Source organism: Rhinopithecus bieti, unplaced genomic scaffold, assembly GCF_001698545.2.
Source record: "Rhinopithecus bieti isolate Rb0 unplaced genomic scaffold, ASM169854v2 scaffold_1618, whole genome shotgun sequence".
In the NCBI taxonomy this organism is placed as follows: Eukaryota; Metazoa; Chordata; class Mammalia; order Primates; family Cercopithecidae; genus Rhinopithecus; species Rhinopithecus bieti.
The window spans coordinates 5,696,738-5,716,269 of NW_016803937.1; the positions used below are offsets into that span (position 1 = coordinate 5,696,738).

The window sequence follows — 19,532 nt, forward strand, 5'->3', positions numbered from 1 at the left end:
CGGGTTTACGCCATTCTCCTGCCTCAACCTCCCGAGTAGCTGGGACTACAGGCGCCCGCCACCTCGCCTGGCTAGATTTTGTATTTTTTAGTAGAGACGGGGTTTCACCGTGTTAGCCAGGATGGTCTTGATCTCCTGACTTCGTGATCTGCCCGTCTCGGCCTCCCAAAGTGCTGGGATTACAGGCTTGAGCCACCGCGCCTGGCCTTCAAGGTGTGTTTTTGAAGGTAACTGGTAACACCTATTTTTAACTGCTTTTGGGGCCTGAAACTACCTGTTTTTGTGGAGCAAACCATTGGAGTGTCAACTGAGTACCTTTCCAGCTACACGGGGAGATCCAGAGTTTCATTTTGGGAATAATTTTGACTTTACATACAGGTGCCCCTACTTATAGTGGGATGTAATCACGTGATGCTAGATGGGATGGCTCCCCTTTGATGAGCACATGTGGCACCTCACACCTAGTGTACCTGTGTCTGTCTTTTATCAATGATACTAACTGTGAAGCAATTCTTTAGGAGTTATTGGGCAATTCTGCCTTAGATTAATTGATCCAAGAGCTCAGTTAAGAGATGAGAAGTGGGACATCCTTGGGAACCTGCTCATGATTGACATCTGTTGATCAGGAGTCTCAAAGTGACAGCCACAAGAAAATCCCTTGTTGATAAGAAAAAAATACTGCCAAGTCTTTTTCTTTTAATCTAAAAAAAATTCAAGGTTTACTAATACTTACTGTGTGGAGTGGTGGTAGCAGAATGTGTATTATTATAAAAATATTGTATAAAAATAACCAAACATTGGGCTTTGTGCTAGAGGCCCCTGTCAGCTGGGATGCTGACGCCATAGGTTGGATGGGCCTGCAAATCTGTATTTTAACAAGCAGGGGCACAGCGGCTCTGGTCTCCATTTAAAAACACTCATTTCCAGTCCAGAGTGGCTGGCCTGTGAGCAGCGTTCTGCAGCACCTTCATTCTTCAAAGAGATGTCGCTGAGTCAGGCTTTGATGTCCCGAAATTGGAATTACAGAGGGCGATGTGTGACGTGACTCCCTCAATTGTCTTCCTTCTGTGTACACACACGTGCGTGCACACACAACATACATGTACATGTGCGTATGCATTCCCACTGCACACACATAGGATTTTTATCTCTTTGCAATCACATAGGAAGTACTGCTCTCCAATTTATCCAAACTCTGTTCTACTTGAGTTCCAATTGCTCCTGGACCTCTGCAAGTGTTGTGTTTTGCTCTGTCGCTTAGGCTGGAGTGCAGTGGTATGATCTCGGCTCACTGCAACCTCCGCCTCGCAGGGTCAAACGATTCTCCTGCCTCAGCCTCCCCAATAGCTGGGATTATAGGTGCCTGCCACCACGCCTGGCTAATTTTTGTATCTTTAGTGGAGATGGGGTTTTGCCATGTTGGCCAGGCTGGTCTTGAACTCCTGACCTCAAGTGATCCGCCTGCCTTGGCCTCCCAAAGTGCTGGGATAATAGGGGTGAGCCACCGCACCTGGCTGCAAGCATTGCTTCTAGAGCAGTGGCTTCTAAGTGCTGGTCCTTGGGCAGTGCTGGGCTTGTGGTCTGTCTAGCAGTCACTCCAGGAGCTGGTGGAAAATGGAGATCTCTTACTATAGTAGCATTGGTCATAGTAAATGATTCTAATGTGTCTGCTGATAAGGGAATCCACTGCACCGTATTCAAATGACAGGATCCTCCAGCAGTCAGAATAAATGGAGCAGAGTGGGGTTCAGCCAAGGAAGGCTGTGGGCTGACTCTAACCTCAAGTCCGTGTTTGGATAGGTCCCAGGCAAAGAAGGGTTTTCACATTTTTAAAGGGTGGTACAAAAGACAGAAACAAACAAACAAACAAACAAAACAATAAAGATGAATATGTGACAGAGACTAATATGGCCCACAAAGCCATCTGGCCCTTTACAGAAAAAGTTTGCTGAGCGCTGAATTAGAGCAACATGGATGGACCTTGTGAATGTAACACAGGGAGGAAGAAAAGTAAGCCGCAGAATGGTATGCCCAATATAATATGAATTACAGGACGTTTTACAAACTGTACAAAATAGAACTGTATGTGTTATGTGTGAATGTGAGTGTGTGTATGTGTGAGTTTGTGTGTAGCAAAAGTATAAAAACATCTGGACATGCACATGAATAGCTAATTCATGGTAACTATTGTTTCTGAGGAGAGAGAACAGAAAATAAAATTGGGCAGAGAAACATAGGCAATTTTACCTCTACCTGTAATATCTTATTTTTTGAAGAAAAAGAAAGTAAGGGGCCAGGTGTGGTGGCTCACACCTGTAATCCTAGCACTTTGGGAGGCTGAGGCAGGCAGATCACCTGAGGTCAGGGATTGGAGACCAGCCTGGCCAACATGGTGAAACCTCGTCTCTATTAAAAATATAAAAATTAGCCGGGCGCGGTGACGCTTGCCTGTAATTCTAGCTACCTGGGAGGCTGAGGCAGGGCAAACACTTGAACCCAGGAGGTGGAGGTTGCAATAAGCTGAGATCGTGCCACTGTACTTCAGCCTGGGCGACAGGGTGAGACGCTGTCTCAAATAAACAAACAAACAAACAAACAGAAAAGAAAGACGAAGGAAAAAAAAGAACAAAAGAAAAGAGGGAGAAATACATGTTTCCTTTCATTTAGCCATCTGTCTGTCCATGCGTCCGTTCACTTCCATTTCCCAACTCCCTACTCCCCAATCTCAAGTCGTAATCCAGACCACAAATGAAAGTTTCTAGCGCACTGAGCTCAGAAATTAGCATTTTAAAAATGTTTCCTAAGTGGTTCTGATGTGCAACAGCATTTAGGAACTACCAGTGCAAGTAACACGCTGCTCTTATCACACAGTGGCAAGTGTGTACGGCAAGCCAACAGGAAGCTCAGGCCAAATTTAGTGTCAGTCAGCTCCATCCCCAACTCTTCCTAGTTGGTTTCTCTTCCTTGTCAAGTTTAACTTGCTGTCTTGTTCACGTTTTAATTCTGTAAGCTTCTGAAACACTTTTTGGAAAGTTGGTGCTATAGAAATTCTCATATTGGATGTGTTCTGTCATCTCACTGTAGCTTCCTCCCTGGAGGAGGGATGGTGCCAGGAAACTCGTCACCGTCAGTAGCAATCATCTTCACATTTCTATTCTTAAATTTACCCTCCTCCACCTGTTTCCTATTGAGTTGTGAACTGAAGGAACCAGCACATGTTTAGGGTCTGGACAAGATTGGAGGACAGTGTTAGAATGTCCAGCAGCCTGTACCTAAACCTTGGAGTTACTCACCAGGATGGTCCTGATTTCCCAGTATCTGTGGACCATCTGGAGAGGCTTTAAAACGGACAAATGTCCAAGCTGCCCTTCCAGTCATAGGGTAGGGCCCGGGTATGGGTAGCTGTATTTAAAAGTTCCCCAGGTGCTTCTGTTGTGCAGCCAGACTTGAGACCCACCACCATCTCCCCAGCTGATGCTATACAAGAGTGACTTGCAGGTTGCTGGCGATGACTCAGCAAACCAGGCCCCAGAGAGCACACTCTCACAAAGGGAACATTCCTACACTCTAGAAATCTAGGTCTAGGATATCTGTCAGCAAAGCAAGGGGGCAAACAAGCATAACGTGCTGCTATAAATTCATGGTATCTGCTATGGTATGGTGCTAATGTTCACTTAACCTCGATTATCTCACTGTCTTTCTAACTTTATCTTCTGCAAAGATGGAGAGAAAATAGAAATCAGGAGGCTGCCCCTCGGAGGCTTCTCCCGAGTCTTTTCTGTAAAGTAGAGACAATTTCAGATGAAGGGATAGAGATGGGACTGGGGGCTGAGAAGAAATTAGGAAACCTTGTCAAAGGGCAAATAATTCGACTGTACAGCAATTGGGTTGAACGTTGAGCAGGGGTGGTCCAGAGGAGATTGGATACTGTCTTAGTCCGTTCAGGCTACTATAACAAAATACTATAAACTGGGTGGTTTCTAGTATCTGCTGAAGTTTGTGCCCCTCCAAAAGTCATATGCTGAAACCTGATCCCCAAGGTGATGGTATTAGGAGGGTGGGCCTTTGGGAAATTAGTAGGTCAGGAAGTCAGAGTCCTCATGGATGGGATGGGATGAGTGCCTTTATAAAAGAGGCCCCAGAGAGCTGCCTTGCCTCTCCCCGTCATGTGAAAATGCAGGGAGAAGGTGCCATATGTGAACCAAAATGTGGGCTTTCACTAGACAATGAATCTGCCAGCATCTTGTTCTTGGACTTCTCAGCCTCCAGAATGATCAGCAATACATTTCTGTAAGCCACTCAGTTTATAGTATTTTGTTATAGTAGCCCGAACGGACTAAGACAGTATTGAACCTCCTCTGGACCACCCCTGCTCAACGTTCAGCCCAATTGCTGTACAGTTGAATTATTTGCCCTTTGACAAGGTTTCCTAATTTCTTCTCAGTCCCCAGTCCCATCTCTATCCCTTCATCTGAAATTGTCTCTACTTTACAGAAAAGACTCAAGAGAAGCCTCCAAGGGGCAGCCTCCTGATTTCTATTTTCTCTCTCTCTTTACAGAAGATAAAGTTAGAAAGACAGTGAGATAATTGAGGTTAAGTGAACATTAGCATCTGAGACAGGAGGGTGGAGGCAGGTATGGATGGAAAGTGTTGGACCCTTAGACTCTGTTGGGCTTTGCAGTGGGAAGATCGGGAAGGAGACATGGAGATGATGGTGATGATGATGGTGGAACAGTCATCAGAGGCAAGTCAGGCAGAGGGGCAGGTCAGTAGGGGAAGATGATGTGTTAGCTTTCAGAAATGCCCAGTCTGAAGGACTAGTGAGATGCTATAATGGCTTCTTCTTTCTTTCTTTCTTTTTTTTTTTGAGACAGAGTCTCGCTCTGTCACCCAGGCTGGAGTGCAGTGGCACGATCTCAGCTCACTGCAACCTCCGCCTCCCGGGTTCAAGCGATTCTGCTGCCTCAGCCTCCCGAGTAGCTGGGGCTACAGGCGCATGGCACCACGCCTGGCTAATTTTTGTATTTTTAGTAGACACAAGGTTTCACCATGTTGACCAGGTTGGTCTTGAACTCCTGACCTCAAATGATCTACCTACCTTGGCCTCCGAAATTGGTGGGATTATAGGTGTGAGCCACCGTGCCCAGTCCTTCTTTTTCCTTCTACTCACAGGACTCTGGTCTCGCACAGAGCTTTATACACACAAATGTCCAATGTTGGACTATACGATTTCCTGGCAGCTCACCACTGTCACTAGGATATAACACCTTCTGTTTTCTTTTTCTGCCAATTTCCCAACTTCCTAATTTGCAATTACACCAATACCTTCTCAAAAGGTAAATAGCAAGGCCCAAATGGCTTTCGGATGGTAACAGTTATATATGAATAACTGCTAAAGTTAAAATTGGACTAGTATTTCATAAATAAGGAATATCTGACACATGTATTTATTCATTTTATCCTCATATCTATATTACTTGGCATAATAATTCATTTGTTTAAAACAACGTTTCATTATATTATAGTCATTATTACTAGCCAGTGAAAAAACAGTGTGAATTATGCATTGATCATTTTCCCTGCAGCCCAACCTCCATCCATAAATTCTCATGACTATTCTCAGAAAGTCTCATAATATCTGTTTTAACCTTGCAAAAGATCATTCCGCATAATGTAGAGAGAAACAGGCCTCTGATAGACCAGTTAACTAATCTGGGTGCATTTTCATTAGCTCAAGTTGAGTGGCAGCTGTAGGAAGTTTTGCTTACCACTTGGTTTGCAGGCTACCAATGAACACCTTTGCACAATTCCTCAGACTGGCTGGAAGGGATTGTTAAGATGCCTTTAAACATTAGTGGGAGCACTTCTACATATAACATGTTCTATCATACAGACATACACTAAAGATGAATGATTCTTCTGGGATACATTTTCTTGGAAAGGTATATGGAAAAATGCCAGCTTCATGAACCCCATGAAGTTACAATTTCCTACTTGTGCATGCACTGGAGTTACGCCAACTTACAAGCTAAGCTGAAGAGGCTGAGGAGCAGGAGTGAGGGCAGGCTGAAGCGCAGGGCCCCTGCCGTGTTGCAGTCCACTTTGGAATTCCTGCAGGAGCACACTTGTACCCTGAGATCTGTGATGTTCGTCATGGGTGGTTTCCCTGAATCTGTCACCATGATGGGCAGGTTGTAGTTTGCTTTGTTCAGATTTTGAAGAAGGCTTACCAGGGCGTGTGTATCTGTAAAGGCAAGGAGGGTCCTGGTGAGAGTGGATGAGACTTTTTCCAATAAAAGAGTGAGGTTTTGGTGACTAAAATCACACCAAACAGGCGCTGCATTTTCATTTATAATCATGGGAATGCTTAAATTTAAATTCATTAACAGCAAGTGAAAATACCAGTTCAGATCCTCAGTGGCACCTGCCACATTCCAAGCGTCCAGAAGCCACACATGGCTGGTGGCTCCTGTAATGAACAGCACAGAGACTGAGTGCTTCCATCACCAGAGTTCAGTGCCTCAGCGCCATCATAATCAATTTCAAGGAGAGCTCCTTTCATGAAGATGATTGATTACTAAGAACTCCTCCCTGCAAATTTATTACACAAAAAAGCCATCTTGACAAAGACTGCATTCCACATCTAGAAAACTGAGGTGAAAATCCACCTGCTCTCAATGTGGGCAGGACCCTGATGTGTTATCATGGAGATGGGTTCTATAGCCTACGTTTTTTGTCTTCAGTTTTTTTTTTTTTTTTTGAGACAGGGTCTCACTGTGTTGCCCAGCCTGCAGTGCAGTGGTGTGATCTCGGCTCATTGCAACCTCCGCTTCCTGAGTTCAAACGATTCTCCTGCCTCAACCTCCTGAGTAGCTGGGATTATAGGCACATGCTACCACGCCCCGTTAAGTTTTGTATTTTTAGTAGTGATGGGGTTTCACCATATTGGCCAGGCTGGTCTTAAACTCCTGACCTCAGGTGATCTGCCTGCCTCAGCCTCCCAAAGTGCTGGGATTATAGGCATGAGCCACTGTGTTCAGCCTTGTTTTTGGTTTTTAATCAACCCTCAGTCCACAGCTCTAGATTTGGGTGGGAACCTGCAACATAGACACTAGATCTTTAAGCTTCCCCTCCACTTCCCTAATGTCATATGCGTTGGCGATAGCCACGATCACCCAGGCCCTTGGGAGACACTTGGCAGTGGCTGTACCAGCTGGTCTATTCTTTAACCTTGGGATAAAGTCACTGACATGATTAGGGGCATACATATTTTTAAGTGTCCCTTTCTGGGAATAAACAGGGCTAAATATTCAGAAAAAAAAGTGTGAGACAACAAAATCATTTAGAAGGCATTTTTTTCCATTAGGTAAAACCAGGAGAAAAAAATAAGAGTGTAATGACAGGAAAATAAAAATAGATGAAGCACGATCATTACTAGAAGGTGACAGCAGCAGCAATGACTAATGTGATGGTCACCTAGTGAGATGGCAGATTAAATCAAATAGCATTTTCCCATCTTCCTTGAGCAAAGGAGAAACTCTCTCTCTCTCTTTTTTTTACAAAATTTAAGTTCCGGGGTACATGTGCAGGATGTGCAGGTTTGTTACGTAGGTAAATGTGTGCCATGGTGGTTTGCTGCACCTATCAACTGATCACCTAGGTATTAAGCCCAGCATGCATTGACTATTTATCCTGATGTTCACCCCCTCCACCACCCCCCACCAGAAGAAACTCTTGAATGAGAAAGTTCCAATTGGAAAGATTTGGAGATGTTTATTCAAATTGGCCACAGCCATAAAAACTAGCAAATAAAACACTAACCCCTCAAACAAGAGAAGGGCTGTTTTAATTAAAAACAATCAGTATAACAGAATTCATTCTTCAAAAAGCAATAAAATAGACAAACAGGCAAATAGAATCAATAACAAGCAAAAGGCACTAATAAAATAAGATATGAGATACGGCTATAACAATAGATATGAGATTTTTAAATAGAAAATGTTATGCACAGTTGTACATTAGGCAAAACCTAATGAAATGGGTAATTCTCTGTCTCCCTTATAACTTCTACCACCTATATAAGAAGTGGGAACCCTGACTGGGTCAACAGCAGGATAAGTATATTACTGAAGACATAGTATCTAACGCCTTTTTTTTGTTTGTTTTTTCTTTTACTTTATTGGAAGACAAGGTGAACTTAGTAGTTAGTTTACATTTGGGGAAGAAGGTGGGTGAGACTGTGGATATAGGGATACTCCATATTAATACATTGATGTTTCAGTCTTAATAAGGCAAGTGATAGAAGCTGGGTTAGGTTTTGAATTCCACCTTCCTATGTGGAAGGACTGGTGGAAGGAGACATTGCTTGCAAGTTTTATAAAGGAGAAAGAAGATGCATGGAAGAAGACATCAAAGTCAATGATGGCCAAGGATTTGAAAGAAAAGCCAAGGTCATCATTAGACCAAGTCAAGTTTGAGGAGGTCTGCAGCATACTATGGAAGGTTGGAGGTTGAAGACTATAAAGATTCTTATCCTAGTGCTTCTCTTTCCTTTAGTCTTTTATGACGGCAAGTATACCATGAAAAGTCTCTTCAATGTGCTGGTGAAAGTTAATGTTAACACAGTTCTCTGTCTCTGAGATTGCAGAGACAGCTGAGCCAAGAGATAGCTGGGGAGAAGCAGAGACTGCTGAGACTGGGCAGGTTGGCCAATATTCTTCGTAAGCTAGTTATAAAGAAAGAATCTGTGGAGTTTAATTAAAAGAGAAAGAGGAAGAACAAAGAATCACAGTCTCGTTGCTGGGAACTCTGGGATGGCAGAAACTACAGATTAGTTAAGAGAAAGTTCACTGTTGGGTGATGGGGACACTTAAAGCCTAGATTTCACCACTATGCAATCAACGTATGTATATAAGAAGCCTGCAGTTGTGCCCCCTAAATATATTAAAATTTTAATGAGAGAATATTGGAGTTATAGTATGTAGTGTATGTAGCAGACAGGTTAGGATATACAACACAGGGTGTACAGCACAGAAAACATCAGAAAGGAAGCAGAAGAGAAAACGTCTATGTTTGAAACAGATATTCAATATTTTTATAAATTGCATTTGTTTCTTGGTGGGAAAATTGTCAGTATTTATAATAAGCCAATAACTTAAAATGAACCAAATAAGAAGACATGAGAGAATAGTAGAGAAAGAACATTTTGGGAAGAGAAACTAAACTGAAAGCTGGGAGAATAGGAAGAAATGCTTTAGCTAGACTTACTGTTGATCTTGGAGATCTTCCAGACTTTATCAGGAACAGCTTGTTTGTGGATTTCAAATTTGAAAGGATCTGTATTTGGGTGAAGATCCTTATCTGATGCTCCCAAAATGACTACACTGAGGTTTTTGGCATCATCACAGACTTCAGCTACTGTGGGGTAAATGAAGGGGGCATTGTCGTTCACGTCCTCCAGGGTTATCAGCAAAGTCCCAGTGCCTGTAGCAGGAGGGTTGCCTGTGGGAAAAAGGGAAGATGTTGGTATGCAACTGGTATATGTCAGAGCAATTTACCATAGTACTTTTTACATTGTAAACTTAGTGCATTTTGCAGTTATCTTATTTTTTGAGACAGGGTCTCACTCTATCACCCAGACTGGAATGCAGTGGTGTGATCAAGGCTCACTGCAGCCACAACCTCCTGGGCTCAAGCAATTCTACCACCTCAGTATCCCAAGTAGCTGGGACCACAGGCGCACGCCACCACACCCGGCTTAGCGTTTGCATCTCAGAGGATAATTTTTGTGTTTTTTGTAGAGACGGAGTCTCACTATGTTGCCCAGCCTGATTTCAAACTCCTGGCCTCAAGCAATCCTCCTACCTCAGACACCCAAAATGTTGTGATCACAGGCGTGAGTCACCATGCCCAGCCCATTTCTCAGTTATTATTAATAGTTGCAAACAAGACTAACAATAACAGATTTTTTTTGGTATAAAGTTTAGTGGTTTACAAACCCATTTATCATATATAAGACTTTTTTTTTTTTTTTTTGAGATGGAGTCTCACCCTGTCACCCAGGCTGGAGTACAATGGTGCAATCTCGACTCACTGCAACCTCCGCCTCCTGGGTTCAGGCGATTCCCCTGCCTCAGCTTCCTGAGTAGGTGGGACTACAGGTGCCCACCATCACGCCTGGCTAATTTTTTGTATTTTTAGTAGAGATGGGGTTTCGCTATGTTGGCCAGGCTGGTCTCAAACTCCTGACCTCGTGATCCGCCTGCCTCGGCCTCCCAAAGTGCTGGGATTACAGGCGTGAGCCACTGCGCCTGGCCTAAAGACTTTTGATTGAAGTTCTTTAGGCTTAATACTTTACCCTTAGAATACCAAGCTTCTGACACACTGAAAAGTCATTCTCACACACTGAAATCTATTCAAAGAATGGAGATAAATATGACTTTTCCTCACTTATCAAATTAAATCTTTTACATAAGTAGCCAGGTATTCACACATGTTGGTGGCAGGGGGAGGATGGAGTCTCCATGAGAGATGGCCATGGTTTCCCTGCTGTAGCTCGCCTCTAACTAGGGAGTTGACTAAAGAGGGAAAGATTTAATCTGAGAGATTTTCTTCTGGGGCTGAAAAAGAGTCTCAGATGGCCGATGGTGCCATTGGGGGCTGGGATGGCTGACCCTGCTGGACAGGACAGATTTAGGAAGGTGGGTTAGTGATGAGAAATGAGATCACCAGCTGGCTACAGGGGCATAGAAGCAATCATCATTCAATCTTTGGGCCTTATTTTTAAAGCCTTGTTTTTTTCCTAATATTTCAGCTACTTCCTGAAATGTTTTTCATTTTAGGAAATACTATTTTAAGATAATGACCCTCATAATTACCAATCTAATAATGTCTTTCTTTTCTTTTTTTTTTTTTTTGAGACAGAGTCTTGCTCTGTCGCCCAGGCTGGAGTGCAGTGGTGCGGTCTCGGCTCACTGCAACCTCTGCCTCCTGGGTTCCTGCGATTCTCATGCCTCAGCCACCCAAGCAGCTGGGGTAACACGTGTGCACCACCATGCCCAGCTAATTTTTGTATTTTTAGTAGAGATGGGGTTTTATCATGTTGGCCAGGCTGGTATGGAATGCCTGACCTCAGGAGATCCACCTGCCTTGGCCTCCAAAGTGTTGGGATTACAGGTGTGAGCCACTGCACCTGGCCCTAGTAATGCCTCTCACTTAAAGAAAGGGTGTTTAATGTTAATAAAACTCAGATTGCCTTTACTTAAGTTTTCTCTGAACTCATTTTCAATCATTTGTGCATTAGAGGTTTGCTCTTGGGACAAACCATTTGTTTGTAATTTCCAATTTTCTGCAAGAAAGGTTACAGCCAAATTCATAGGCCACACATTTTAAGTACACAGATTTGCCTTATTCCCAAAAGAATTTGAAGCACCTCTAAAATTATAGCACTGTAATTTTATTCAGTAGTACAATCGTTTCTTGGCGTTTTGGCTAAGATCAAGTGTAGATCTGTTCTTATCAGTTTAATAAAGTAATACTATACAGTACTAACCTACCCTAAGGCTTTGTTTCCTTTTTCTAATCCTTATTTTCACTTAGCCAGATTGCCAAGTGTAATTTTATTTTATCTTGTACTATATTTATGTTTGGAAATGACATTAAGTTTGCAGTTAGGCTGTCAGGTTACATGGGGGTTAGAAGGGTAGAGAGTATTCGAAGTTGGCATACAGGACACAAGCAAGTCCTAGTGAAGAAACAAAGAGACCTCTTTAGATGCAGAAGGTATATTACTTAGACAGTAGAAGGAGGCATGGGCATTGTGGCCTTGGTGCAGGTCACGGCAAAATAAAAGGGACTGGACAACTGCAACAGAAAGAAGGGATGTTGCAGCAGAGCCAACTCCAAGCTGCTTCTCAGCAGTTTTATAGCAGCAGCTGTGTCCTGAGAGGGGCCGGCAGAAAGCCCCTGCACCTCACAGAACCCGGAAGGCAACGAGAAACTGGCTGGGGGACCGCAGGGTGTTCTGCCAAGACTCAGCGCAGCTGCAGGTCACACCCTCCCCATGTGGCTCTACATGCAAAGTCGTGGGGTGCTGTGGTGGAGCTGCTCCTCCAGAGCTGAGGGCACTGATGGTGGCATGGGCTCCTGGAGGGCCTTGAGTAGCATCACAAGGGGCCTGTACTGATTCTACAGAGTGCAGAGGCTTTCCAGGAAGGCAGTGATCCAGGAACAATCTGACCTGACTTATTTTCAGAAAGCACACAATTGTATTGATAGGAAATGTGAGACACTGCAGGCAGGCGGACCAGCCACGGATGAAAAGAGGCATGACGCGTGCCGCTGGAGCAGGAAAGCACTGTCTTGTCTAGGTGATCAAGCACTCAGACGAGGCTGCCCGAAGAAGAGCAGAGTGCAGTGGGAAGTGGGAAGACCAGCAGTTCAGCCCTGATTGTGCTGATGGCCCGTCGAATTCAATGCACCTGCGCAGACGTGTGCAGCTTGGCGGAAGTGCCCAGGCTGAGCTAGGGGTTGGGAAGTCATCAACACATAGATGCCTTTGAAACTTCTCTAACAAAGTGGTTACCCAAGGTGAAAGTTCAGAATGCCAGAGGGGTGGAATACGGAATCCTGAGAGACCCAAAAGTTTAAAGAGCAGATGCTAGTTTTACAGGAGAGAACTGGGAGAGGAGTCAGTGACCCATAATTAAATGTGTCATGACCCCCACAAGGATAAGAAGTAAAGAGAAGTAATGGGATTTTGCAAGGAGAAAGTTACTGGTGACATTTTTGGAAGAGGTTTCCATTAATGGGGAAAAAACCAGCTTAAAGGAAGCTGAGCAGTGAGTCATGAAGAAGTGCGAGCAGATACTTTTCAGCAGGGCTGGTGGAAATTTAAATATATCAACACCCGAAGACAGCTACAGAGTAAACATTCAAATAAATGTCTGCTAAAATAGCAACACAAATGCAATTAATCATTTGAAGGATGGCTATTTCTAATGGTGGCATATCATCAACTTTTGTTAGAGCGCAAACTCAAAAGAAATGCATAATTACTTTGAAGTTGGTTTTTCACTGTCAGCTTTAGTCATTTAGCTAAATTTCTTTATTGAAAAATTATTTTTCTCTTTTTATGGAACTAATTGAATATCTCAGAAGAATCCATTATGTTTTTTCACTCTGAATATATTATGAAGCCAAGTCATTTGGTAGAATGGATGAGAAGGCGTTATGAGCATTTGAAATATGGCCGTAAGAATTGGCCTTTTGTGAACTTAATTATACTACTGTCTTCAATTTCCCATGTGTTATTCCCAGGCCAGGCTGGTGATGTCTTTTTCTGAAGTCAGTAAAATGAGTTCGTTACTTTGGGCGATGAGTTAAAGACAAGATTCACAAAATCCTAAGGGAAAGAGCCTCTCTCAGTCTCTGTGCACACGACAGAGAAAAATCACATCCAAAATTCAGGTGAAATTCAAAATTTCGAAATTCCTCACAAGCCCATTTGGATCCAATCATTTCTGGGGCCCAGGAAATATGGGGGCTTCTAAGTAATCTCTAGATTTTCAGCAAAAATCCCTCACCCCTCTGTTCCCCTTTCTATCAGCAGCCTCCACCACCATGGAACCACTCATAACCGAGAATCGAACCAAGGCACAGTGAAGATAGGGTCCCTCCTTTACGAATTTTCTCTCTTTTCTTTTTTCTTTTCTTTTCTTTTTTCTTTTCTTTTCTTTTCTTTCCCTCCCTCCCTCCCTTCCTTCCTTCCTTTCTTCCTTTCTCTTTTTCTTTTTCTTTTTTCTTTTTTTTTTGAGACAGAGTCTCTCACTCTGTCTCCCAGGCTGGAGTGCAGTGGCACGATCTCGGTTCACTTCAACCTCTGCCTCCTGGGTTTAAGGAATTCTCCTGCCTCAGCCTCTTGAGTAGCTGGGATTAGAGGCATGCAGCACCACGCCTGGCTAATTTTTGTATTTTTAGTGGAGACGGGGTTTTGCCATGTTGGCCAGGCTGGTCTCAAACTCCTGACCTCAGGTGATCTGCCTGCCTTCCAAAGTGCTAAGATTACAGGGATGAGCCACCATGCCCAACCCGAATTTTCTCTTTCAATAGGGAAAAAGCGTCAATTTGAGCAAAACGCCCAGAAATGAAGCTAGAATGGGACTCCCTCTTTGCAGCTCCCTTTTGGAGGAAGCCCCGGGGCCGTGTTCTCAGGGTAGCCATTTCAAGGATCAGAGGAAGTCCAACCTCTAAACGTGTGGGGGTCTGGCTGAGTTTGTAGGGGCTTCTGTCTTTATAATGTTAGGAGCTGGAAGGACTGCTGAGAGATGAACCACTCCAGCTTTCAGGTCTTCGACATAGTTGGGAGGTGGGTTTCCCGTTGGGAATCTGCTGAAGGTCATGGCCCCTGACTCCAGAGAAACATACCTGCATTTAGAAACACACCTGAGGGGTCCACAGACACCCAAATTGCAAGCCCAGGCTTGGTGCAAGTTCAGAGCAGAAGATCTGAGACCCATTCATTGTAGGTATGGTGAGGCTGGTCCAGAGAGATTGAGGACAGGCTCAAATGGACACTGTGAGTATCAGGCCTCCTTCTCTAGAGCAAGCATTAACTTACACTTTCTCCACCAGAATTTTTATTACATAGCTTGAGTCTTGCAGGCTCTCATTTTAACCATGAAAGCGAACTATAATCCCTAAACCATAATTTCAGGTTATTATTATTACTATTTATAGCTTCTTTCTTACGAGCTATTCTTTTAATTGTGGTGAAATATACATAACATAAAATTGACAATTTTTAACCATTTTGAAGTGTACAGTTCAGTGGTGTTAAGTACATTCAAATTGTTATAGGAACATCACCACCATTCATCTCCAGAACTTTCTCACCATGTAAAACTGAAACTCTGACCCATTAAACACCAACTCCCCATTCCCCTTCCCCTGGCCCCTGGCAGCCACCATTCCAGTTCTTGTTTCTATGAATCTGACGACTCTGGGGAACTCATACAAGTGGAATTTTTTTTTTCCCCCACAAATAAATAGTAGACCAGGCACGGTGGCTCAGGTCTGTAATCCCAGCACTCTGGGAGGCTAAAGCGGGCAGATCACTTGAGGTCAGGAGTTTGAGACTGGCCTGGCCAACTTGATGAAACCCTGTCTCTACTAAAAATATAAAAAATTAGCTGGGCATGGTGGCACGTGCATGTAATCCCAGCTACTCTGGCGGCTGAGGCAGGAGAATTGCTTGAACCTGAGAGGCGGAGGTTGCAGTGAGCTGAGACCGTGCCACTGCACTCCAGCCTGGGCAGCAAAGCAAGACTCTGTCTCAAAAAAAAAAAAAAAAAAAAAAAAAGAAAGGAGAAATGGCATTTGACTAGGTCATTCTAAGTGTATTTGACATTCTTAGCTTCCTGTTCCTATTTTGCTTGCTGGAACTAGTGATTCTTTGGCACCCAGCCTGTGTCATAGTCAGGCTGGGTCCCCAAGGAATCATCAGTTCCAGCTAGCATAGTCATAGTTGTTCCTATAGTAGGACAACAGGCAGGATGGGGGCTGGGACCAATGCCCCAGGCTTGCTGGTTATCACTGGCCATGCACAGTAAAACAGCATTTACTATTTCTGTAGGAGGAATAGCTCAGTAGCCAAAAATGATCCTAGAGTTGAGTAGATCTTTTTCAGAGATAACAGCAGGGGGTTGGGCTCCACATGGGGACAGTCTGTGCTGATGGAGGTTCGTGAAACAGAAACCAGACCCCAAAGCTGAGGCCTTGTCTTCCAGCTACAAGACCATGCCAGGCAGGGAAGGGGGAAGGATAAGGATGGAGAGAAAGGAGGAATCTTGGCAGCAGAACCTTATGGAAATGGGCCTCTGTGGGGTAGTGGTTCAGAGCCTCGTAAGTGGGGAGAAGTGTTGGAACCTGTGGCTCAGCCACTGGGAGAATCACCATATACTAATGCTCACCCTGGGTTTGAGGCAGGGCTAGAAGAACTTCCTTACCTCCTAAGGATAGATAACGCTTGCCCCCCGTGGCGGCGACGACCCATTCGAACGTCTGCCCTATCAACTTTCGATGGTAGTCGCCGTGCCTACCATGGTGACCACGGGTGACGGGGAATCAGGGTTCGATTCCGGAGAGGGAGCCTGAGAAACGGCTACCACATCCAAGGAAGGCAGCAGGCGCGCAAATTACCCACTCCCGACCCGGGGAGGTAGTGACGAAAATAACAATACAGGACTCTTTCGAGGCCCTGTAATTGGAATGAGTCCACTTTAAATCCTTTAACGAGGATCCATTGGAGGGCAAGTCTGGTGCCAGCAGCCGCGGTAATTCCAGCTCCAATAGCGTATATTAAAGTTGCTGCAGTTAAAAAGAGAATCACCATATACTAATGCTCACCCTGGGTTTGAGGCAGGGCTAGAAGAACTTCCTTACCTCCTAAGGATAGATAACCTTGACCAAGAGGGCCATAACCTTCCCCTGTGCTGGACTACACTTTAGATGGGCTTCTTTCAGACTCTAGAGCCCTGATATGGTTTGGCTTTGTGTCTACACCCGAATCTCATCTCGAATTGTAATCCCCACATGTTGAGAGAGGGAGATGATTGGATCATGGGGGTGGTTTCCCCCATGCTATTCTCGTGATAGTGAGTTTTCATGACATCTGATGGTTTTATAAGTGTCTGGCATTTCACCTGCTAGCACTTCTCTTTCCTGATGCCATGTGAAGAAGGTCCTTGCTTCCCGTTTGCCTTCCACCATGATTGTAAGTTTCCTGAAGCCTCCCCAGCCATGTGGAACTATGAGCCAATTAAACCTCTTTCCTTTATAAATTATCCAGTCTTGAGTAGTAGCTGTATAGCAGTATGAGAACGGCCTAATACAGGCCCTGACTTCTCTTTTCTTGAAGCATTTACTTTAGAAACTTGCAATTGTATATTCTTTCTCTGTCCCTGTGAGATATGTCTCCCAACCTGTTGCTAGTTTTGCAACCCAGAACCACCTTTCTCAAGGATCTGGTACCTCTTTGAAATGTAATCATGGAGAGGAATAGCGTCTCAGTCTCTCAGTCTCTGTGGAAGGGTTGGAGCCTAACTCCAATAAACACCCATTAGCAAACACAGATGCCTAATCACGTGGACCAACCTCCCCACAAATGTCCTCCAGTACTTTTCCATTAGCTCATCCCAGAGCTTAAAAACCCTCCCATTGTTTGTTTCAGCAGAGTTAGTTCAATCTCTCTCCTTGAATTGAGCCTCTACCTTCAAACTCTGTCCTGCCCAGTTTTCTTTGACATGTTCAGATGTTGGCAAGGCTGAAAATTGCAGGGGATCTGGTTGTGATAATCCAGGTAAGCCACAGTTCAGGCAGAAGCAGGGAAGCGAGGTGAGCGGTGGTGTATCCACGAAAGGAAGGTTCCAAATGATAAGAATGATCATGTCACACCAGGAGTGTGGTACTATGTGCACCCGTTGGCAAGCAATTTAAGGAGACTGCTTTAAACATGGCTTGATTTTAATTTGTAGGACAAAATTGAATGCATGATTGATCCACAAGGCCCTGTGAAGTGTTTGGTAAAAACATGTGCTAAGTCTTCATGGTCAGAGTTTCTTTGATGCCGGGAGTTTCTGCTGACCTATATTTAGTGCTATAAGTAATTGGATTTTTCTTTTTAACCAGTAGTTGCAGACTGGCATTTGGTCTGCTAATTCATTATGTTTCTGGGATATCCAGTGTTCTAAGAATTCTTGTTTTTCATCCAAATGGCTTCAAGTGGAGCACATGTTCCCAAGATGGCCAGTGGTCCTTACCAGCCTCCTGCCTCTGCCCTGGCTTCTAGGAGTGTAAGACTTGGGCCTTCCTCATATGCTCCCTCCTAGGTAACCTGAGTTCAGTCAGTATAGATTTTTCTTCATTTCTCCATTCCTGACGTATGGCTCCCTCCTTTCTCTTAAGCATGTCTTTCAGTCTCATCTACCTCTTTTCTTAATATTGAGTCTATTTGTGTACATGGATAGTTTAATAGGCATCTCATTTAAGGTTCTGAAATAAGTATACAAGCTAAAAAGTCTTTCCCCATTTTTCTCCACCCACAAAGTGTACATTGTGTTGGGCGATATCATGGGGAAAATACCAGGAGCAAACCTTAGCTGCAGGAATCTCTTTTCTCTTGTGTCACTGACTTATTAGAAAGACATGGTTTTTGGTTACAAGGTTGGCAATTCCATCATGCAGCAGTGTGAATGGGATGTAAGGAGATATTTTTAATTTTACTCCCTAATACAACCATATCAAATCTCATTTCCCAATGAGGAAACAAGGACTTGCAGCAAGGATATCTGGAAACAAAGCCTATTTAAAATTGCTTAGTAGGAATGACAGTTTTCCTTCCAACCCGTTTTCAGTGACAGCCTGTCACTCTTGACTGAGAGATCTCCAATCTTCAAATGTTGGTGGGTTATTTATTTTGCAAACAGCCCTCTTACTGATACAATGGCAAGTCTTGAGGGGGAAAGGGTTATCATTTTCTTTCCTCTGGATCTGAGTTACTGGCTCTGTTGCTCTGGAGGACTGTGCCTTTTAGACCATGGTGGTTTTTTGCTTCATGGACTTGGCATCCTGCCATGGTCTTCCTGGCATTCGACCTCTGCTTGCCCTTGTTTCTGGCTTTGTCATTCCCACTCAGCACTGACAGCTTGTAAGAGACTCAGCACATTATATGACCATGATAGGACCACATGGATTCTACTGCCGGATTTCAAACTCCAACAATTAACCTTGTATTTCTTCAAGCTGAGCAGTGATAACTGCCTATGAGATGGCCAAGTTGGCCACCTGGGCATTGCACCAGGCCTGCCTGGCTTACTCTTGGTCTGATTGGCTCATGATTTATACTGAGCCTTTTGGTATCTTGGTGTAGTGAGGGCAGAACTGTGCATTTTCTAAGAGACACAGGGTAATATAATTAATAAACGGTGAAGATTTACATAGAGGAATCGAGCACCTGCTGTTATATAGACTAGGAAAAGTCCAAGCAAACCAGGCAGGTTGTTGCTTTGAGCACACGGGGGTCTACTTTCTAGATTTTTTCTCATTTTCTAGAAGAGAAAACTGGAAACTCAGATTAAGGAACGTGTCTAAGGTACTCTAACATCAGCATTTAAATCAGAGCAACTCCATCTTGAATAGGGGCTGGGTAAAATGAGGCTGAGATCTACTGGGCTGCCTTTCCAGGCGGTGAAGGCAGTCTAAGTCACAGGATGAGATAGGAGGTCGGCATAAGATACAGGTCGTAAAGACCTTTCTGATAAAACAGGTTGCAGTACCGAAGCCAGTCAAAACCCACCAAACCAACATGGTGACAAGGGTGACCTCTTGTGGTCCTCACTACGGCACTCCCACCAGCACCATGACAGTTTAAAAATGTCATGGCAACATCAGGAAGTTACTCTCTATGATCTAAAAAGGGGAGGCATGAATAATCTACCCCTTGTTTAGGGGTAGAAATAACCACAAAAGTGGGCAA

General features: G+C 44.0%; 1 protein-coding gene across 1 annotated transcript in view; it reads right to left on the reverse strand.

Moving 5' to 3' along the window:
- CDH13 (cadherin 13) overlaps positions 1-19,532 on the reverse strand; it is a 1,182,232-nt gene that overhangs the window by 7,984 nt on the left and 1,154,716 nt on the right. Inside the window, exons 12-13 of the mRNA XM_017860982.1 lie at positions 9,269-9,502; positions 6,027-6,245 (exon numbers count right to left, since the gene is read on the reverse strand). Coding sequence (XP_017716471.1) covers positions 6,027-6,245; positions 9,269-9,502 — 453 coding nt within the window. The remainder of the gene's footprint in view (positions 1-6,026; positions 6,246-9,268; positions 9,503-19,532) is intronic.